This window comes from Salmo salar, chromosome ssa02, assembly GCF_905237065.1.
Source record: "Salmo salar chromosome ssa02, Ssal_v3.1, whole genome shotgun sequence".
NCBI lineage: Eukaryota > Metazoa > Chordata > Actinopteri > Salmoniformes > Salmonidae > Salmo > Salmo salar.
Window position 1 is genome coordinate 50,480,814 of NC_059443.1, and position 17,978 is coordinate 50,498,791.

Below are 17,978 nucleotides of genomic sequence, written 5' to 3' on the forward strand. Positions count from 1 at the left end.
TACATTTACAACAAAAATATTTTATTGGACCAGCGGCAAGTATATGTGTTTGTATAAACATACTTAAAATAGAACCAATATCCAAATTACTACAATTCAGATGAAAGATGGATTTTGTACATAAAAACAAAGGGGAAAAACTGCAATGTATAAAAATGTTCAAGTAAAAAAGTAAATATTCAATCAATAGCAAGACTGATGCAAAGTCCTTCATTTGCCAGGCACTTAATTTCTTTTACATTTCAGGATAACCTTAATTCCATATGTTTTGGTTCAATAAATGACAAATGAACTATTCCACACAAATCCTAAAATGCCTTGCACATAAAAAAAAATGTATATCAAAGAAGCTTAGTACCTTTCTATACAGTGAAAACATACAAAACAGGACCTTGAAAATAAGTTAACAGGTCTCCGAAACAACCCTTCTAGAATACAAAAAGGTATAGTTGTGATCAGTGCATGTTTTAAACATGTATACAAAGCACTATTAGACGAAGGTCTACAAAGAAAGGTTTCTCCCACTCTGATTGGAAAAGCTCAGGTCGCGATAGGATTGGATGATTGATGGGCAAATGAAGCAGTAACAGTCAGAAATCTTTGATAGGAGTACAAAACTGTTCATGGCAGGATGGCCTATAATGCTACAGCTCAGATCTGTTACCTTAACTCAAATAGCATGTTGAAGCCAATTCAGGGCCCATATACTGTCACGACTATACTTTACATCAACCAAAGATTTACCTTCAAGGAAAACTTGTGAGCGTTGATTCCATCCACACTCCAGCTAAACACCACACAAGTTTAATAATGCCACCGCTGGCCCTTTACCTTGTTCTGATCATATCTAACAGGGTGAGACATTTGATTTTTACACCTGAGGAGGTTGTACCTTACTGTTCCGTTTGGCTCTGGGCAGAAAATTGACCTTTTTGTCTTGTCCATTCACAAACATGAGCAACAGAAAAGATCCAATTGGGGTGAAAACCGTGCCAATATTAACTGTCATTAGTTTGTAGATTAAATGTTATAGACACCATTTGACCTGCTAAGGCACAATATAAGTCCTCATTGTAAAAAATTGTCATTTTAATCCATAGAGACGTGAAGGAGAAGCTCGTCGGATGTTGATCTCTTCTCGGCTGGGTCCTCATTTGGGACCAAAGTTCCTTGTTGTTAAGAGTCTCTTTCTGCTCTTGCAGACGCTAACTACAGAGGCCAACAAGGCAGAGTAGGATCGTCCTGGAGTGCGAGACACACAAACTCAAAGGCCAAAACATACATGCTCACGCACACACACCAACACCTCTATACGTCCTTCACATACACACTGATCCACCGGTTTGTGTGTGTATGGACTTAATCACATTCGTACACAACTGCTCTCTCACACACACACACACACACACACGTCACCTCCCCCCATTCCTAACACATTCATACCCTTACACACACACACACTGCACCTGGGCCGTGTGTGTGTTACACCTTGCTCTCGGAGGGCAGTTCGCTGAGGGCAGAGATGATGTCACTAAAGCAGGAGCGGTCCTTGGGGCTGGAGGCCCAGCAGCGAGTCATCAGCTTGTACACCCGTGAAGGACAGCCTTGGGGCAGGGGCAGCTTCCCCCGGCCCTCTCTCAGCTCTGGTAGAGGGGAAGACGTGAGAGAAAGACATACATGGGGTGAGAGCGAGCGAGCTGCAGGGAAAGAGGTGAAAGATGGAGGGATAGAGAAATAAAAAGGACAGAACAGGAGAGAGCAATAAACCTTAAAGGGGAATTCCACCACTTTTGAACCTTATATTCATCTCCAGCATTACCGCAATGTCAACAAATGCGAAAACAGTAGGTATCCATGTTTTTTTTGATAATATCCTCCAGTGACATTGATGACGTCATCTGGTGTGCATTGTGTGGTTTTAAACAACTATGAGCAGGCAAAGGTTAGTAAAGTAACCATTAGGAGGATGACAAAATGTGTGACCCTAGAATAGTGGACTTCTCCCCCCATCTGGGGTGAAGTAGCATCCTTCAATAACACTTCCAAGCTCCAGTTCGACTGCCCTCACCTTCGAGGACCTTGTCGTGGTCGAGCGCAGCGTGCGGCAGCTCGCCCAGGCTAAACACCTCCCACATGAGCACGCCGAAGGACCACACGTCCGTCTTGGTGGAGTAGTCGTCCTCGAACACGGCCTCGCTTGGCAGCCAACGCAGAGGGATCCACGCCTGCCGGTAGTGATAGTACTCACTGGAGGGGGAGAGAGGACAAACAGGTTAGCACCAGGACTAAGGTAACCTCCACTTTGAGTGTTGTTTGGTAGTCTGGCCACTGGGTGTCGCCACAATTAAATCCGTCAATTCATCAAAATCAAATTTTATTGGTCACATACACATGATTAGCAGATGTTAATGCGAGTGTAGCAAAATGCTTGTGCTTCTAGTTCCGACCATGCAGTAATATCTAACAAGTAATCTAACAATTTCACAACAAAAAAGGAATTAATAAGAATATGTACATATAAATATATGGATGAGTGAATGCCGAACGGCATAGGCAAGATGCAGTAGATGGTATAGAGTACAGTATATACATATGAGTGGCTAGTGATACATTTTATTACATCCATTTTTTAATTATTAAAGTGGCTAGAGATTTGAGTCAGTATGTTGGCAGAGTGAACAGGCAGTGGCTTGGGTGGTTGTTGTCCTTGATGATCTTTTTGGCCTTCCTGTGATATCGGGTGATCTAGATGTCCTGGAGGGCAGGTAGTTTGCCCCCGGTGATGCATTGCGCAGACCGCACTACCCTCTGGAGAGGCTTATGGTTGTGGGTGGAGCAGTTGCCGTACCAGGCGGTGATACAGCCCGACAGGATGCGCTCGATTGTGCATCTGTAAAAGTTTGTGTTTTTGGTGACAAGCCAAATTTCTTCAGCCTCCTGAGGTTGAGGAGGCACGGCTGTGCCTTCTTCACCAGCTGTCTGTGTGGGTGGACCATTTCAGTTTGTCCCTGATGTGTATGCCGAGGAACTTAAAACTTTCCACCTTCTCCACTACTGTCCCGTTGATGTGGATAGGGGGGTGCTCTCTCTGCTGTTTCCTGAAGTCCACGATCATCTCCTTTCTTTTGTTGACGTTGCGTGCGAGGTTATTTTCCTGACACCACACTCCGAGTGCCCTCACATCCTCCCTGTAGGCCGTCTCGTCGTTGTTGGTAATCAAGCCTACCACTGTAGTGTCGTCTGCAAACTTGATGATTAAGTTGGAGGCGTGCATGGCCACGCAGTCATGGGTGAACAGGGAGTACAGGAGAGGGCTGAGAACGCACCCTTGTGCAGCCCCAGTGTTGAGGATCAGCGGGGTGGAAAGGTCCTACCCTCACCACCTGGGGGTGTCCCGTCAGAAAGTCCATGACCCAGTTGCACAGGACAGGATCGAGACCCAGGTTCTCGAGCTTAATGACGAGTTTGGAGGGTACTATGGTGTTAAATGCTGAGCTGCAGTCAATGAACAGCATTCTTACATAGGTATTCCTCTTGTCCAGATGGGTTAGGGCAGTGTGCAGTGTGATTGCATCGTCTGTGGACCTATTGGGGCGGTAAGCAAATTGGAGTGTGTCTAGGGTGTCAGGTAGGGTGGAGGTGATATGATCCTTGACTAGTCTCTCAAAGCACTTCATGATGACGGAAATGAGTGCTACGGGGCGATAGTCGTTTAGCTCAGTTAACTTAGCTTTCTTGGGAACAGGAACAATGGTGGCCCTCTTGAAGCATGTGGGAACAGCAGACTGGGATAGGGATTGATTGAATATGTCCGTAAACACACCAGCCAGCTGGTCTGCGCATGCGCTGAGGACACGGCTAGGAATGCCGTCTGGGCCGGCAGCCCTGCGAGAGTTAACGTTTAAATATGTTTTACTCACGTTGGCTGCAGCGAAGGAGAGCCCGCAGGTTTTGGTAGCGGGCCGTGTCAGTGGCACTGTATTGTCCTCAAAGCGAGCAAAGAAATTGTTTAGTCTGTCTGGGAGCAAGAAATCGGGGTCGGTTTTCTTTTTTAGTCCGTGATTGACTGTACAGTTGTGGCCAAAAGTTGAGAATGACACAAATATTAATTTTCAAAGTCTGCTGCCTCAGTTTGTATAATGGCAATTTGCATATACTCCAGAATGTTATGAAGAGTGATCAGATGAATTGCAATGTCCCTCTTTGCCATGCAAATGAACTGAATCACAAAAATACATTTCCACTGCATTTCAGTCCTGCCACAAAAGGACCAGCTGACATGTCAGTGATTCTCTTGTTAACACAGGTGTGAGTGTCGAAGAGGACAAGGCTGGAGATCACTCTGTCATGCTGATTAAGTTCAAATAACAGACTGGTGCTTGGAATCATTGTTCTTCCTCTGTCAACCATGGTTACCTGCAAGGAAACACGTGCCGTCATCATTCCTTTGCACAAAAAGGGCTTTATAGGCAAGGATATTGCTGCCAGTAAGATTGCACCTAAATCAACCATTTATCGGATCATCAAGAACTTCAAGGAGAGCGGTTCAGTTGTTGTAAAGAAGGCTTCAGGGCACCCAACAAAGTCCAGCAAGCGCCAGGACTGTCTCCTAAAGTTGATTCAGCTGCGGGATCGAGGTACCACCAGTACAGAGCTTGCTCAGGAATGGCTGCAGCAGGCAGGTGAGAGTGCATCTGCACGCACAGTGAGGCGAAGACTGAGGAAGGCCTGGTGTCAAGAAGGGCAGCAAAGAAGCCACTTCTCTCCAGGAAAAGCATCAGGGACAGACTGATATTCTGCAAAAGGTACAGGGATTGGACTGCTGAGGACTGGGGTAAAGTCATTTTCTCTGATGAATCCCCCTTTCCGATTGTTTGTGGCATCCAGAAAAAAGCTTGTCCGGAGAAGACAAGGTGAGCGCTACCATCAGTCCTGTGTCATGCCAACAGTAAAGCATTCATTTGTGGGGTTGCTTCTCAGCCAAGGGAGTGGGGTCACTCACAATTTTGCCTAAGAACACAGCCATGAATAAAGAATGGTACCAACACATCCTCCGAGAGCAACTTCTCCCAACCATCCAGGAACAGTTTGGTGACGAACAATGCCTTTTCCGCCATGATCGAGCACCTTACCATAAGGCAAAAGTGATAACTAAGTGGCTCGGGGAACAAAACATTTATATTTTGGATCCATGGTCAGGAAACTCCCCAGACCTTAATCCCATTGAGAATTTGTGGTCAATCCTCAAGAGGCGGGTAGACAAACAAAAACCCACAAATTCTGACAAACTCCAAGCATTGACTATGCAAGAATGGGCTGCCATCAGTCAGGATGTGGCCCAAAAGTTAATTGACAGCATGCCAGGGCAGATTGCAGAGGTCTTGAAAAAGAAGGGTCAACACTACAAATATTGACTCTTTGCATCAACTTCATGTAATTGTCAATAAAAGCCTTTGACACTTATGAAATGTTTGTAATTATACTTCAGTATTCCATAGTAACATCTGACTAAAATATCTAAAGACACTGAGGCAGCAGACTTTGAAAATTAATATGTGTCATTCTCAAAACTTTTGGCCACGACTGTAGACCCTGCCACAAACCTCTTGTGTCTGAGCCGTTGAATTGCGACTCTACTTTGTCTCTATACTGACGCTTAGCTTGTTTGATTGCCTTGCGGAGGGAATAGCTACACTGTTTGTATTCGGTCACCTTGCCCTGATTAAAAGCAGTGGTTCGCGCTTTCAGTTTTGGGTGAATGCTGCCATCAATCCATGGTGTCTGGTTGGGGAAGGTTTTAATAATCACCGATGCACTTGCTAATAAACTCGCTCACCGAATCAGCATATACATCAATGTTGTTGTTCGATGCTATCCGGAACATATCCCAGTCCACATGATTGAAGCAATTTTGAAGCGTAGAATCAGATTGGTCGGACCAGCATTGAACAGACCTGAGCACGGGCGTTTCCTGCTTTAGTTTCTGTCTATAGGCTGGGAGCAACAAAATGGAGTCGTGGTCAGATTTGCCGAAAGGATGGCGAGGGAGGGCTTTGTATGTGTCGCGGAAGTTAGAGTAACAATGATCCATAATTTTTCCGGCCCGGGTCGCGCATTCGATATGCTGATAAAATGTAGCCTTGTTTTCAGATTAGCCTTGTTAAAATCCCCAGCTACAATAAATGCAGTCTCAGGATGTGTGGTTTCCAGTTTTACATAGAGTCCAATGAAGTTCTTTCAGGGACGTCGAGGTGTCTGCTTGGGGTGGGGATTCTCTTGGTAGATAATGCAGTCAGCATTTGATTTTAAGTAATTCTACGTCAGGTGAACAAAAGGACTTGAGTTCCTGTATGTTGTTATGATCACACTACAACTCGTTAATCATAAGGCATACACCCCCACCCTTCTTCTTACCAGAGAGATGTTTGTTTCTGTCGGCGCGATGCGTGAACAAACCAGGTGGCTGTACCGACTCTGATAATGTATCCCAAGTAAGCCATGTTTCCGTGAAACCGAGAATGTTACAATCTCTGAAGTCTCTCTGGAAGGCAACCCTTGCTCGGATTTCGTCTACCTTGTTGTCAAGAGACTGGACATTGGCAAGTAGTATACTCTGGAGCGGTGGGCCCGTCTACGGAGCCTGGCCAGAAGACCGCTCCGTCTGCGGCGCCATGGTTTTGGGTCACCTGCTGGGATCCGATCCATTGTCCTGGGTGGTGGACCAAACAGAGGATCCGCTTCGGGAAAGTCGTATTCCCGGTCATAATGTTGGTAAGTTGACATTGCTCTTATATACAATAGTTCCTCCCGGCTGTATGTAATAAGACTTAAGCTTTCCTGCTAGCTACTGCCCTCATTCAATGCCATTTTGACTATGCTAGTACTTCCTGGTTTGGGGGCTTATCTAAACTTTTGAAGGGGAAGCTCCAGATAGCCCAGAATAAGCTGATCAGGGTAGTATTGAAGGTGAGTCCACGTACTCACATAGGTAGGAGCTGCTTTCAGGAACTAAACTGGCTGCCTGTTGAGGCTAGGGTGTCCCAGATTAGACTAGGTTTGGTTTACAGGAGTATTTATGGTCCTGCGCCCAGATATCTAAGTGATTACTTTCCTTGTGTTAGAGATGCACACAATCACAGCACCAGATCAGGTGTTGCTGATGTGTGCTTATACAGGTTCAGGAGTAATGCTGGGAAAGGTACTTTCTTGTAGAATGGAATGAGTTGCCTCTGCCTATAAGAACAACGTCCTCTCTGGACAGCTTTAAAAATAAAGTAAAAATATGTTTGATGTCTTCTGTGCCCATATGAATAACCCCTATGATGTAACTGGAATGATGAGATAGATGTTCTTCTATGTTTTTGTTTTATTATTTCTCTGCCATACTGTGTTCGATCTTGTCTGGCCATCTTGTCTCAAGAGGACCACAATGGAAATAATTCCCAGACTTTATTGTGCGTTATAATCAATGATTTTATTCATGTGCATGTATGGCTTTTTGAAGTTGTGTGCTTTTTTTTTATGGTTGAATTAATAAACTAAACAGTAAGAAATAATACATAAAAAAACGAAATACTGCATAGTTTCCTAAGAACGCGAAGCGAGGTGGCCATCTCTGTCGGCGCCTTTTTCACTATACATATCACAGGTCTCTTTAAATGGAGACTTTGGGAAATCTAAATTACCGATACAATTATGCTGTGACTGGATTCATTGAAATGAATAAAATCCTTAAATGTGGTTTTCAACCGCAAGGGATCTTTCCTGGTTAAATCAAGATTTAATCAAATGTAATCTTACTCGTTGTAGACATCTTTGCTGAGCCCCAGTGCAGACACCTTGACCTGTCTCTTGGCGCTGATCAGACAGTTGCGGGTGGCTAGGTCCTTGTGGACGAAGCGCTGATTGGATAGATGCTCCATCCCCCGGGCAACCTGCAGACACACCCCCACCTGAGGGAGAGAGAGAGAGTGGGACATACGGTGCATTAAATCAGTGTTTTCAAGTATGTGTGCGCCTTCAAGTGAGTGAGTTAGCGTGTGTGTTTAAGCACTTGAATGGCTTTTTTTTTTTTATTACATCTTCTGGTTAATCTGTTTCTCCTTCTGAGTGGTCCAACAGACACAGTGAAAGCCAATGGCATGATGCAGCAGGAGAGACTTACTGTAAGCACCAGCTACCAAATCCTGGCCTACTGCACTGAAGCCAAGACCTGATTAAGATGCAAATTTTTGTCTTCTTGTGTGTGTAAACTGACCTTCTGCTTGGTGCTGAGGTGATGGGACTTGGGTTTCTCCTCCTTGTTCTTGGACATCTTGAGGTATTGCTTCAGGTCCCCCTAGGAACATATACACAGGTCTGGGGTCGATGCTAAATCATGGATGATTTTAAAAAAGTATACCCACACACGTTTTTCAATGCACTGGGGTCAGTGTGTGCATAGGTAGCTCATATTTTAAATAGTCTTTATTTTATCAAGGCATTTTACTTTAATACCCATGTATTTCAATTATGCAATTGACTGCCATGTAGGATACATAAATAACGTGTGTGTGTGTAGGGAGTAGGGTGAAGTTCAGTTGCCCGAAGACACTGATCTTGGGTCAGTTTAGCATTTCCCCCACTAATGGTTAAGGTTTGGGGGAGGGGAAGCTGATCCTAGATCTGTACCTAGGGGACACTTCACCCTGGAGCATAAGCAGGTAGCTCCCTCCTTACCAATTCAGCATACTCCAGTATGAGGTAGTGAGGCTCCTCTTCTCTACACATGCCCAGTAGGCACACCAGGTTGGGGTGGCCCAGCTTGCCGAACATCTCAACCTCGCGACGGAACTCCAGGTGCAGGGTCTCGTCCCGCGTCTGCAGACTCTTCACCAGCACCACTGTCTCCTCCTCATCCTCACTGCCTCTTCCTCCTGCCGACATGATGCCCTTGGCTTTGGCCAGGAACACCTCGCCAAACTCACCTTTCCCTATGTAGGAAAGGGGAATCAGTATAATTTTATATAGCCTTTATTTCTACAGGTAAGTCAACGAAGAACAAATTCTTATTTACAATGATGATGTGTGTGTGTGTGCACATGCATGCGTTGCTCTATACCCAGAGTGGTGATGGTGGTCAGGTTGGCGCGGGGGTAGTGCCCTTTGTCGTGGCTGCTGTGGCGCTTGTTGGCGCTGCTGGCCGTGGTGCCCATGTTGGTTAGTGCCACCTCCTGGATCTCAGCGGTGGCCTGTCCGTTGGTCTGCACCGTGCCCCCTGTAGTGCCAGGACAAAATGGCATCCTTCAATACCGGTAACTAAACATGATGACTGCTTGTACATACTCCATAGTCCTCTTCTTATTTCTAGGTACAGAAATGTTAAAGAAATACAGCCATGGAAATGAATCACTTGAAACAGTTCCGTTTTGGAGCCCAACTCAGGAGGATAAGCGGTTTTTATTTTAATTAGCCATTTATTGATATCGTATAAAAAATTTAAAAAATGCTGACAACATTGACTTTACATATCGGTGCCTGTCACTAGTAATAAATGTAAACGTATAGTTGTACTGCATATTTGTAATGTTTTCAATACATTTCAACTCAATTTGCCTCACACTACCAGGAAAACCAGACACTATTGAATTCAACTGAATGGAATCGACTGCGAACGCTGACCGTTGAGGTGCTCTGTCTCGGCCTCTTCTCCCTCAGGGCTCTTTAGTCTTTTGGCGTTGCGTCTCTTTTTGCAGTAGAACATCAGGCCCAGGACGATGATGATGTAGGCCACGGCGGCGCCCACCGATAGGCCGATTGTCTGGATCATCTTGTAGGGCGCCTTTTCGTCGTCCTCCAACGAGTGGTGCACAGGCTTCTCTGTTGACACACGTAAGTGCACACACACACACACACACACACACACACACACACACACACACACACACACAAAGACAGGTGACATGATGTGCTTCTCTTATTGAATTAAAGTCTATTGGAGTCTCTACTGAATCACCATCTCAACCTCCGATGTCAAGTGGACATCTCAAGATGGCACCTCTCAATTACATTCTTTCTAAATGAGACATTGCAGTGCCGAAATGTGATTTGTTTGTCTTGACCCCGCTACTATCAATACACATTCAAGCGCCAAAAGAGGTAATTACAGTTTGGTGCACTGCTTTATTTCCTCCACCTACCACAACCATTAAAATACTTTAGACAGCTGCGGCAGGCACACAAAGTTTACTTTTTCATTTTTTCCCCCCTGGTGTCTTACCTACGACATAGAGCTCTGCCGATGTGTGGCCAATATTGCAGCTGTTGCCAGCGATGCATGTGTAGCTTCCCGTGTCCTCCACACTCACGTCGTGGATGACTAGAGAACCGTTGGGCATCTTCTGAAACCTGGAGAGCAAACAGCAGAGGAGGACAGGGGTGAGGCCGTGGCTGCATTCAATTATTTTCCCTCGTTTACTCCTATTCACGGTTGATCCAGTTCTATTTCACTTCCTACCCCTTCCCCCTGGCCTTAACCCTTTAATATCGGAGGGGTCTCGAGTTATAAGCAGTGTAGTGGAAGTACTTCCACCATATTGCATTTACAAAACAATGAAGGGTTAGGCCTAAGGGAAGGGAATTGGGACTGGCTGATAGCAATATGGCAAAGGCTAGACAGTGACATCTTCCCTACCATGATAAACTATCAAAACACACTATCCAAACATGCTGTTTGGCAAAGTGTTCAGAACAAAAAACCCACAAATGAGAAACCAAATACTACAAAATTACTTATGGCCTTAACAAAACAGACAGTTGTGTTTCTCTACCTGCTCTTGCGAGGCTCCAGGAACTTATCTTTCTTCTTCCACTGGATAAAGGGCTGGGGGTCGCCGGTGGCCTGGCAGTGCAGAATGGCTGTGTGGCCCTGGTAAACAGTGGTGTGCTCCGGCTCCATATTAAATGTTATATATACTGGGAGAGAGAGAAGGAAATAAAGACATGGTGGAAGAGTTGGATAAGATGGATTAAGTGGCGATGGAGTCTAGAGACATCTTTGGTGATGGTGGCATTAGCACTGTTGAAATCAGATAACGTAGTTCTGCCATCTTGAATACTGCCGTTTTTGTTTCTAAACCCTGGAACTTAATCAATTACTGTCACAGGTTGGCTGGAGCATACATACATTTTTCACAGGTAGAAATCAATCTCAGGTTAAAAGTAGAGGACGACAACCGGAGGACCTTTGGTCTGTGTAGTGTCTGGTTGTATAGGTGGCAGGTTGTGGTGTGTCTGTGACCTGCATTGGTGTGGTTGGCATTAGTGTTAGTGAAGGGATACCTGCTACGGTGAGCTGTACGGCGGCTGTGATCTGGCCCTGCAGGGTGTTGGAAGCCAGGCAGGTGTAGTTGCCCGCGTCGTCCCTCGTCACCTTTGCAAAGTGGAGCATGCCGCCGGTCTGGACTACATGCTCTGGCATTTCACTGCCATCTGCAAGGGGGGAATATTAGAGATTCAGAGTCACATTTATTGTCCTACAAGTGGAGCACAGCTCACACATTAGATGTGTTTTCTAAATAGACAAAACCTATCAGGAAACAAACAATGTAACAGTTGAGAGAGCAGTTCAATATCAAACCCTAGCCCAGGCTTATTAAATTCCATTCCTGGAGGGTCGAATACTCTTCTGGATTTTATTCTAACCTTCATGTGTCGGAGACTGACTTAGACATGGGATAACAGGTACGTGCAACTTCCATGTAGAAACAAAAGTATTTTAGCCCTCTAGCACCTCGATTGAATAGCCCCTCGACCGTACCCCTAAACATATACATCTACAATTAAACAATGTGTGTAAAAAGATGTCAGAAAATCTTACTATGCCAATAAGCTAGGAAGTTATTACCATATTGCTTACACCCATGTTATCCTTTGAGATCAACTAGAAGCGTCTAGGTACAAGGGGTAGGGGCTACGAGTAGATTTTGGATTGGATTGAGCAACATAGGACTCAGACACACACGTACAAGGAGGTCCGCGAACACCCACCTGCTTTGGTCCACTGGACGGTGGGGATCTCGCGGCCCTTGGCGGAGCACGGCACAGTGCCCTCCTTGTCCAACTCCAGACACTGGGAGGGCTGGGGGGTGGGGGTGAACTTCAGCTTCTCTGGAGGAAGGAGACAACCGTGTTGGAGACAGAACGTGGAGTAGAGACAGGCACAAGCATACACATCTCCAAGCACATACATACATACACCAGGAAGAATAGATTTATCGGACATTTGATACATTTACCGGTCATCCATAGGCATTGGACGCGTAACCCATTAGGTCTTCCACTCATGCAGCCAGCGCCATCAATAAATTAGCAAAATTGGCCAAAAGAAACACTTCGATGTTACTAAACAGCCTATAACTAATTACAAAATACTATTTATTCCTTGTTTCGATGTGTAGCATATGCAAAACTGAATTTCTTTATACTTGTCAGAAAGGTGACTGTCTGCTGTACAGATATAGGCGTTCAGAAGGGGGCTAATTCGGTAATTTTCTAACAGAATATTTTTTGGGGAAAGATAATGCGTTTATTGTAAGATTATATTAGTAACTCTGGTAGGCCTAAAACATTCTTCCTCACCTCAAATGTCGAAGTCAGTTGGAGCGCCAGTGTGCACTGCCTTCAAATTATAGGCCTGTAGTATAATAGGCTACACAACACCAAACCTTCACAAAAGCTTTTAAACTTTATTAGGGTAATATCAAAAGTATAAGAAAACGACTCAACAAAATGAAACGTCGTTGGACACTTAACTAACCTCCAGATGAGCTTCAATGCCATACAACTCTCCTTCCGTGGCCTCCAACTGCTCTTAAATACTAGTAAAACTAAATGCATGCTCTTCAACCGATCGCTGTCCGCACCCGCCCGCCCGTCCAGCATCACTACTCTGGACGGTTCTGACTTAGAATATGTGGACAACTACAAATACCTGGTCTGGTTAGACTGTAAACTCTCCTTCCTGACTCACATTAAGCATCTCCAATCCAAAATTAAATCTAGAATCGGCTTCCTATTTCGCAACAAAGCATCCTTCACTCATGCTGCCAAACATACCCTCGTAAAACCGACCATCCTACCGATCCTCGACGATGTCATTTACAAAATAGCCTCCAACACTCTACTCAACAAATTGGATGCAGTCTATCACAGTGCCATCCGTTTTGTCACCAAAGCCCCATATACTACCCACCACTGCAACCTGTATGCTCTCGTTGGCAGGCCCTCGCTTCATACTCGTCGCCAAACCCACTGGCTCCGGGTCACCTACAAGTCTCTGCTAGGTAAAGCCCCGCCTTATCTCAGCTCGCTGGTCACCATAGCAGCACCCACTCGTAGCACACGCTCCAGCAGGTATCTCTCACTGGTCACCCCCAAAGCCAATTCTTCCTTTGGCTGCCTCTCCTTCCAGTTCTCTGCTGCCAATGACTTGAACGAACTGCAAAAATCTCTGATGCTGGAGACTGAGACCTACCTCACTAGCTTTAAGCACCAGCTAACAGAGCAGCTCACAGATCACTGCACCTGTACATAGCTCATCTATAAATAGCCCATCCAATCTACCGCATCCTCATACTGTATTTATCTTGCTCCTTTGTACCCCAGTATCTCAACTTGCACATTCATCTTCTGCACATCCTACCATTCCAGTGTTTAATTGCTATTAGAGGTCGACCGATTATGATTTTTCAATGCCGATACCGATAATTGGAGGACCAAAAACACCGATACCGATTAAATCGGCCGATTATTTATTTTTTGTTTGTAATAATGCCAATTACAACAATACTGAATGAACACTTATTTTAACTTAATATAATACATCAATAAAATCAATTTAGCTTCAAATAAATAATGAAACATGTTCAATTTGGTTTAAATAATGCAAAACAAAGTGTTAGAAGAAAGTAAAAGTGCAATATGTGCCATGTAAGAAAGCTAACGTTTAAGTTCCTTGCTCAGTACATATGAAAGCCGGTGGTTCCTTTTAACATGAGTCTTCAATATTCCCAGGTAAGAAGTTTTAGGTTGTAGTTATTATAGGACTATTTCTCTATACGATTTGTATTTCATATACCTTTGACTATTGGATGTTCTTTAGTATTGCCGGTGTAACAGTATAGCGTCCGTCCCTCTCCTCGCTCCTACCTGGGCTTGAACCAGGAACACATCGACAACAGCCACCCTCGAAGCATCGTTACCCATGTAGAGCAAGGGGAAACAACTACTCCAAGTCTCAGAGCGAGTGACGTTTGAAACGCTATTAGCGCGCACCCGGCTAACTGGCTAGCCATTTCACATCGGTTACACTAGCCTCATCTTGGGAGTTGATAGGCTTGAAGGGGTGGGTAGAATTTGTGGAACGTTCCAACAGGAATCTGTTTCAAAAATCTTAAAGTAAAAGGTTGCCAACCAACATACATACAAAGTAGCAACGCATACAAACCTAGCTAACTAGCTGCCGAATAGGCATCAACTCACCACGTAGTTTATTCTTAATGTTTTTCCATAGGCAACCAGAGTGAGGACAGACATTTTTCGGAATAAACGTGATGAGTGAAAAACGCAATGAAATAGACCACTCCCTACCCGGTATCTTATTCTGCCGCTATACAACTTTGTATGCGTTGTTTTTTGGCAACCTTGTTATTTACGAAGTTTTTGGAATAGATTCCTGTTGGAACGTTCCACAAATCATACCCACCCGGCTTGAAGTGATAAACAGCGAAGAGCTGCTGGCAAAACGCATGAAAGTGCTGTTTGAATGAATGCTTACGAGCCTGCTGGTGCCTACCACCGCTCAGTCAGACTGCCCTATCAAATCATAGGCTTAATTATAATAAACACACAAATATGAGCCTTTGGTCATTAATATGGTCGAATCCGGAAACTATCATCTCGAAAACAAAACGTTTTTTTTTCTTTCAGTGAAATACGGAACCGTTCCGTATTTTATCTAACGGGTGGCATCCCTAAGTCTAAATATTCCTGTTACATTGCACAACCTTCAATGTTATGTCATAATTACGTAAAATTCTGGCAAATTAGTTCGCAACGAGCCAGGCGGCCCAAACTGTTGCATATACCCTGACTGCGTGGAATGAACGCTAGAGATGTCACACAATTTCATGTTAGCAAGCAATATTAACTAAATATACAGGTTTAAAAATATATACTTGTGTACTGATTTTAAAGAAAGGCATTGATGTTTATGGTTAGGTACATTGGTGCAACGACAGTGCTTTTTTCACAAATGCGCTTGTTAAATCAACACCCGTTTGTCGAAGTAGGCTGTAATTCAATGAGAAATTAACAGGAACCGCAACACAGGACACGTTAGATAAACTAGTAATATCAACCATGTGTAGTTAACTAGTGATTATGATAAGATTGATTGTTTTTTTTATAAGATAAGTTTAATGCTAGCTAGCAACTTACCTTGGCTTCTTGCTGCCCTCGTGTAACAGGTAGTCAGCCTGCCATGCAGGCTCCTCGTGGAGTGCAATGTAAGGCAGGTGGTTAGAGCGTTGGACTAGTAACCCAAGGTTGTAAAAACGAATCCCCCCCGAACAAGGCAGTTAAACCCCGTTCCTAGGCCGTCATTGAAAATAAGAATGTGTTCTTAATCTGACTTGCCTAGTTAAATAAAGGGTGTAAAAAAAGTTTTTAAAATACAAATTCTTATTTTTTTTTTTTTTTTTTTTAATCGGCGGCCAGAAATACCGATTACCGATTGTTATGAAATCGGCCCTAATTAATCGGCCATTCTGATTAATCGGTCGACCTCTAATTGCTATATTGCAATTCATTTGCCACCATAGCCTATTTGCCTTACCTCTTATCCTACCTCATTTGCACATGTTGTATATAGATTTTTCTACTGTATTATTGATTGCATGTTTGTTTACTCCATGTGTAACTCTGTTGTTGTATGACAAACTGCTCTGCATTATCATGGCCAGGTCGCAGTTGCAAATGAGAACTTGTTCTCAACTAGTCTACCTGGTTAAATAAATAAAAACACTTGTACATAAAGTTTTGAACAGGCTATATTGCAGCAATTACCAAGGCAGGCTAATGCCTAACGTACCCAACAAATGCAAGCAATAGGCTAATGATATTTATATTACAACAGGCCTACTTAAAACTAAATACAGAGCACACCATTAAAAAGACAGATCAAACTTAAATTTAGCCAACATTTTGCATATTTAAAGAACTGGTTTAGATTAATAAATAGGCCTACAATAAATAAATATTTCAAAATTGCATCCTACCTGAATATCAAGTTGCAGCCTGCATTTGGCCATGCCAACATTCATCTCATCTTTGTCCACTACAATATTAGAACTTGTCCATACAGAGGACATGCCCCTTGTAGCAGGGATCCAGACTAACATTTTTAAGTGCCACCAAGTTTTTTTCAGTTGGTAGCACCAACCCATGATTTGGTCACACCAAAAATGTTCACAGCATCACGCAATATAAAAAAAAAAATGTGTAGGCCTATCATCTTATAATGTAATTCAGTGCTTTATTAAAAGGTGTATTAGACTGCTGAGATGGTATTGAAGTAAGTTGTTTCATCATCTGATTCAAAATATTTATGTCCAACCATACTCCAGTGATTGTCATGCATTTTGGGTAGAAAATTATACTATTATATTTTACTGTTAATATTATCATTTTTTGGGGGTTCAAAAGAGATGACTTTGCCTGCATCTTTATGTGATCTAATATCAGACTAATTTATTTGAGGCCTATTCACCACCTGAGTAAATGGAAACTCAAAACACATTTGCTAGATCACTAGCTCTAAATTGAATACCCACTGCTAGTAGCCATGTATCAAATCTAACAGTACATTTAATGTCCCCAAAAAACATTGCCGTTGTAGCCTACTGTCCAATGACGCCTATGCACTCACAATGGCCAATGCGCAGTTCGTGCGCTCCGTATCACACAGCCATATCAAATATCTAGTTTGTAAAATAGTTACTATCGAGCTCAAAATAGAAAGTTGAGAAATACAAAATATATCTACAGAAAGCTGAGAACATCCTCTCTCCACCTGTGACAACTGGATAGCTGTAATAGTTTTTTTTAAATGTTATACAATCAGAACACGTCATTCTCCTGGAAAGGAAAGCGTGGCTCGCTTGACACAGCAGCAGGCTCCAGCAAAACCAGTACAGGGGCAGGTAAGCAGACACTTTCATTACAGGAATCATGAGGATAATGCACTTTACTGTTTGGAGTGAGGTGAATGAATGTGCAGCTCGCACTGATGCGACCAATAGTTTTTTTAACTCGTACAGCCAAGTCAAAGGTCCTCAATATGCGACTAAATGGTTGAAGTCTGGAGCCCTGCCTTCTAACTTTCGTTTTACTTCAATGAAAAAGGCCCAATCTTCGTAATCAACAGTAGCCTAGGCCAAGGCTCCTCTCCCTCAGTGGGGCAGCCCCAGGCACTTTGACCGGCTACAATTTTATTTAAAAATTAAAAAAATAAATAATAATAAACAAAATAATAAAAAAATATTATAAAAAAATTCGGCAAAAAGCTGGCAATTACCAGCTAACGGAAACCCTGATACACACATATATAACATGGCACTCCCACACACACAAAGTTCTTTCTTTCTCTCGCTCACATACATACACTCACTCTCACACATACACACAGGGCACACCACAAACACATTATGGCACTACCACACACTTGCATGCTGTCTCTCCCTCTTACAAACTCACACCTACGCATGTGCACACACACACACACTCACTCACCAAGAACAAAGACCCTGGCCCGGCACTCCACCCTCCCAGCCTCCGTCTGGCTCCGGCACATGTACAAGTGGTTATCATACACCTCCACGCTGTTGATCCTCAGGGTCCCGTTGGGGTACAGCTTAAAGCGAATGTCCTACAGTCAAAAG

General features: G+C 43.8%; 1 protein-coding gene across 1 annotated transcript in view; it reads right to left on the reverse strand.

Moving 5' to 3' along the window:
• Positions 1-17,978, reverse strand: part of LOC106585011 (inactive tyrosine-protein kinase 7) — a 54,149-nt gene continuing 36,171 nt past the window's right edge. Inside the window, exons 9-20 of the mRNA XM_014170745.2 lie at positions 17,830-17,965; positions 12,028-12,147; positions 11,320-11,469; positions 10,809-10,953; positions 10,259-10,386; positions 9,661-9,858; positions 9,101-9,256; positions 8,719-8,972; positions 8,258-8,338; positions 7,801-7,952; positions 2,069-2,247; positions 1-1,643 (exon numbers count right to left, since the gene is read on the reverse strand). Of these exons, the coding sequence (XP_014026220.2) occupies positions 1,483-1,643; positions 2,069-2,247; positions 7,801-7,952; positions 8,258-8,338; positions 8,719-8,972; positions 9,101-9,256; positions 9,661-9,858; positions 10,259-10,386; positions 10,809-10,953; positions 11,320-11,469; positions 12,028-12,147; positions 17,830-17,965 (1,860 nt within the window). The 3' untranslated portion in view covers positions 1-1,482. The remainder of the gene's footprint in view (positions 1,644-2,068; positions 2,248-7,800; positions 7,953-8,257; positions 8,339-8,718; positions 8,973-9,100; positions 9,257-9,660; positions 9,859-10,258; positions 10,387-10,808; positions 10,954-11,319; positions 11,470-12,027; positions 12,148-17,829; positions 17,966-17,978) is intronic.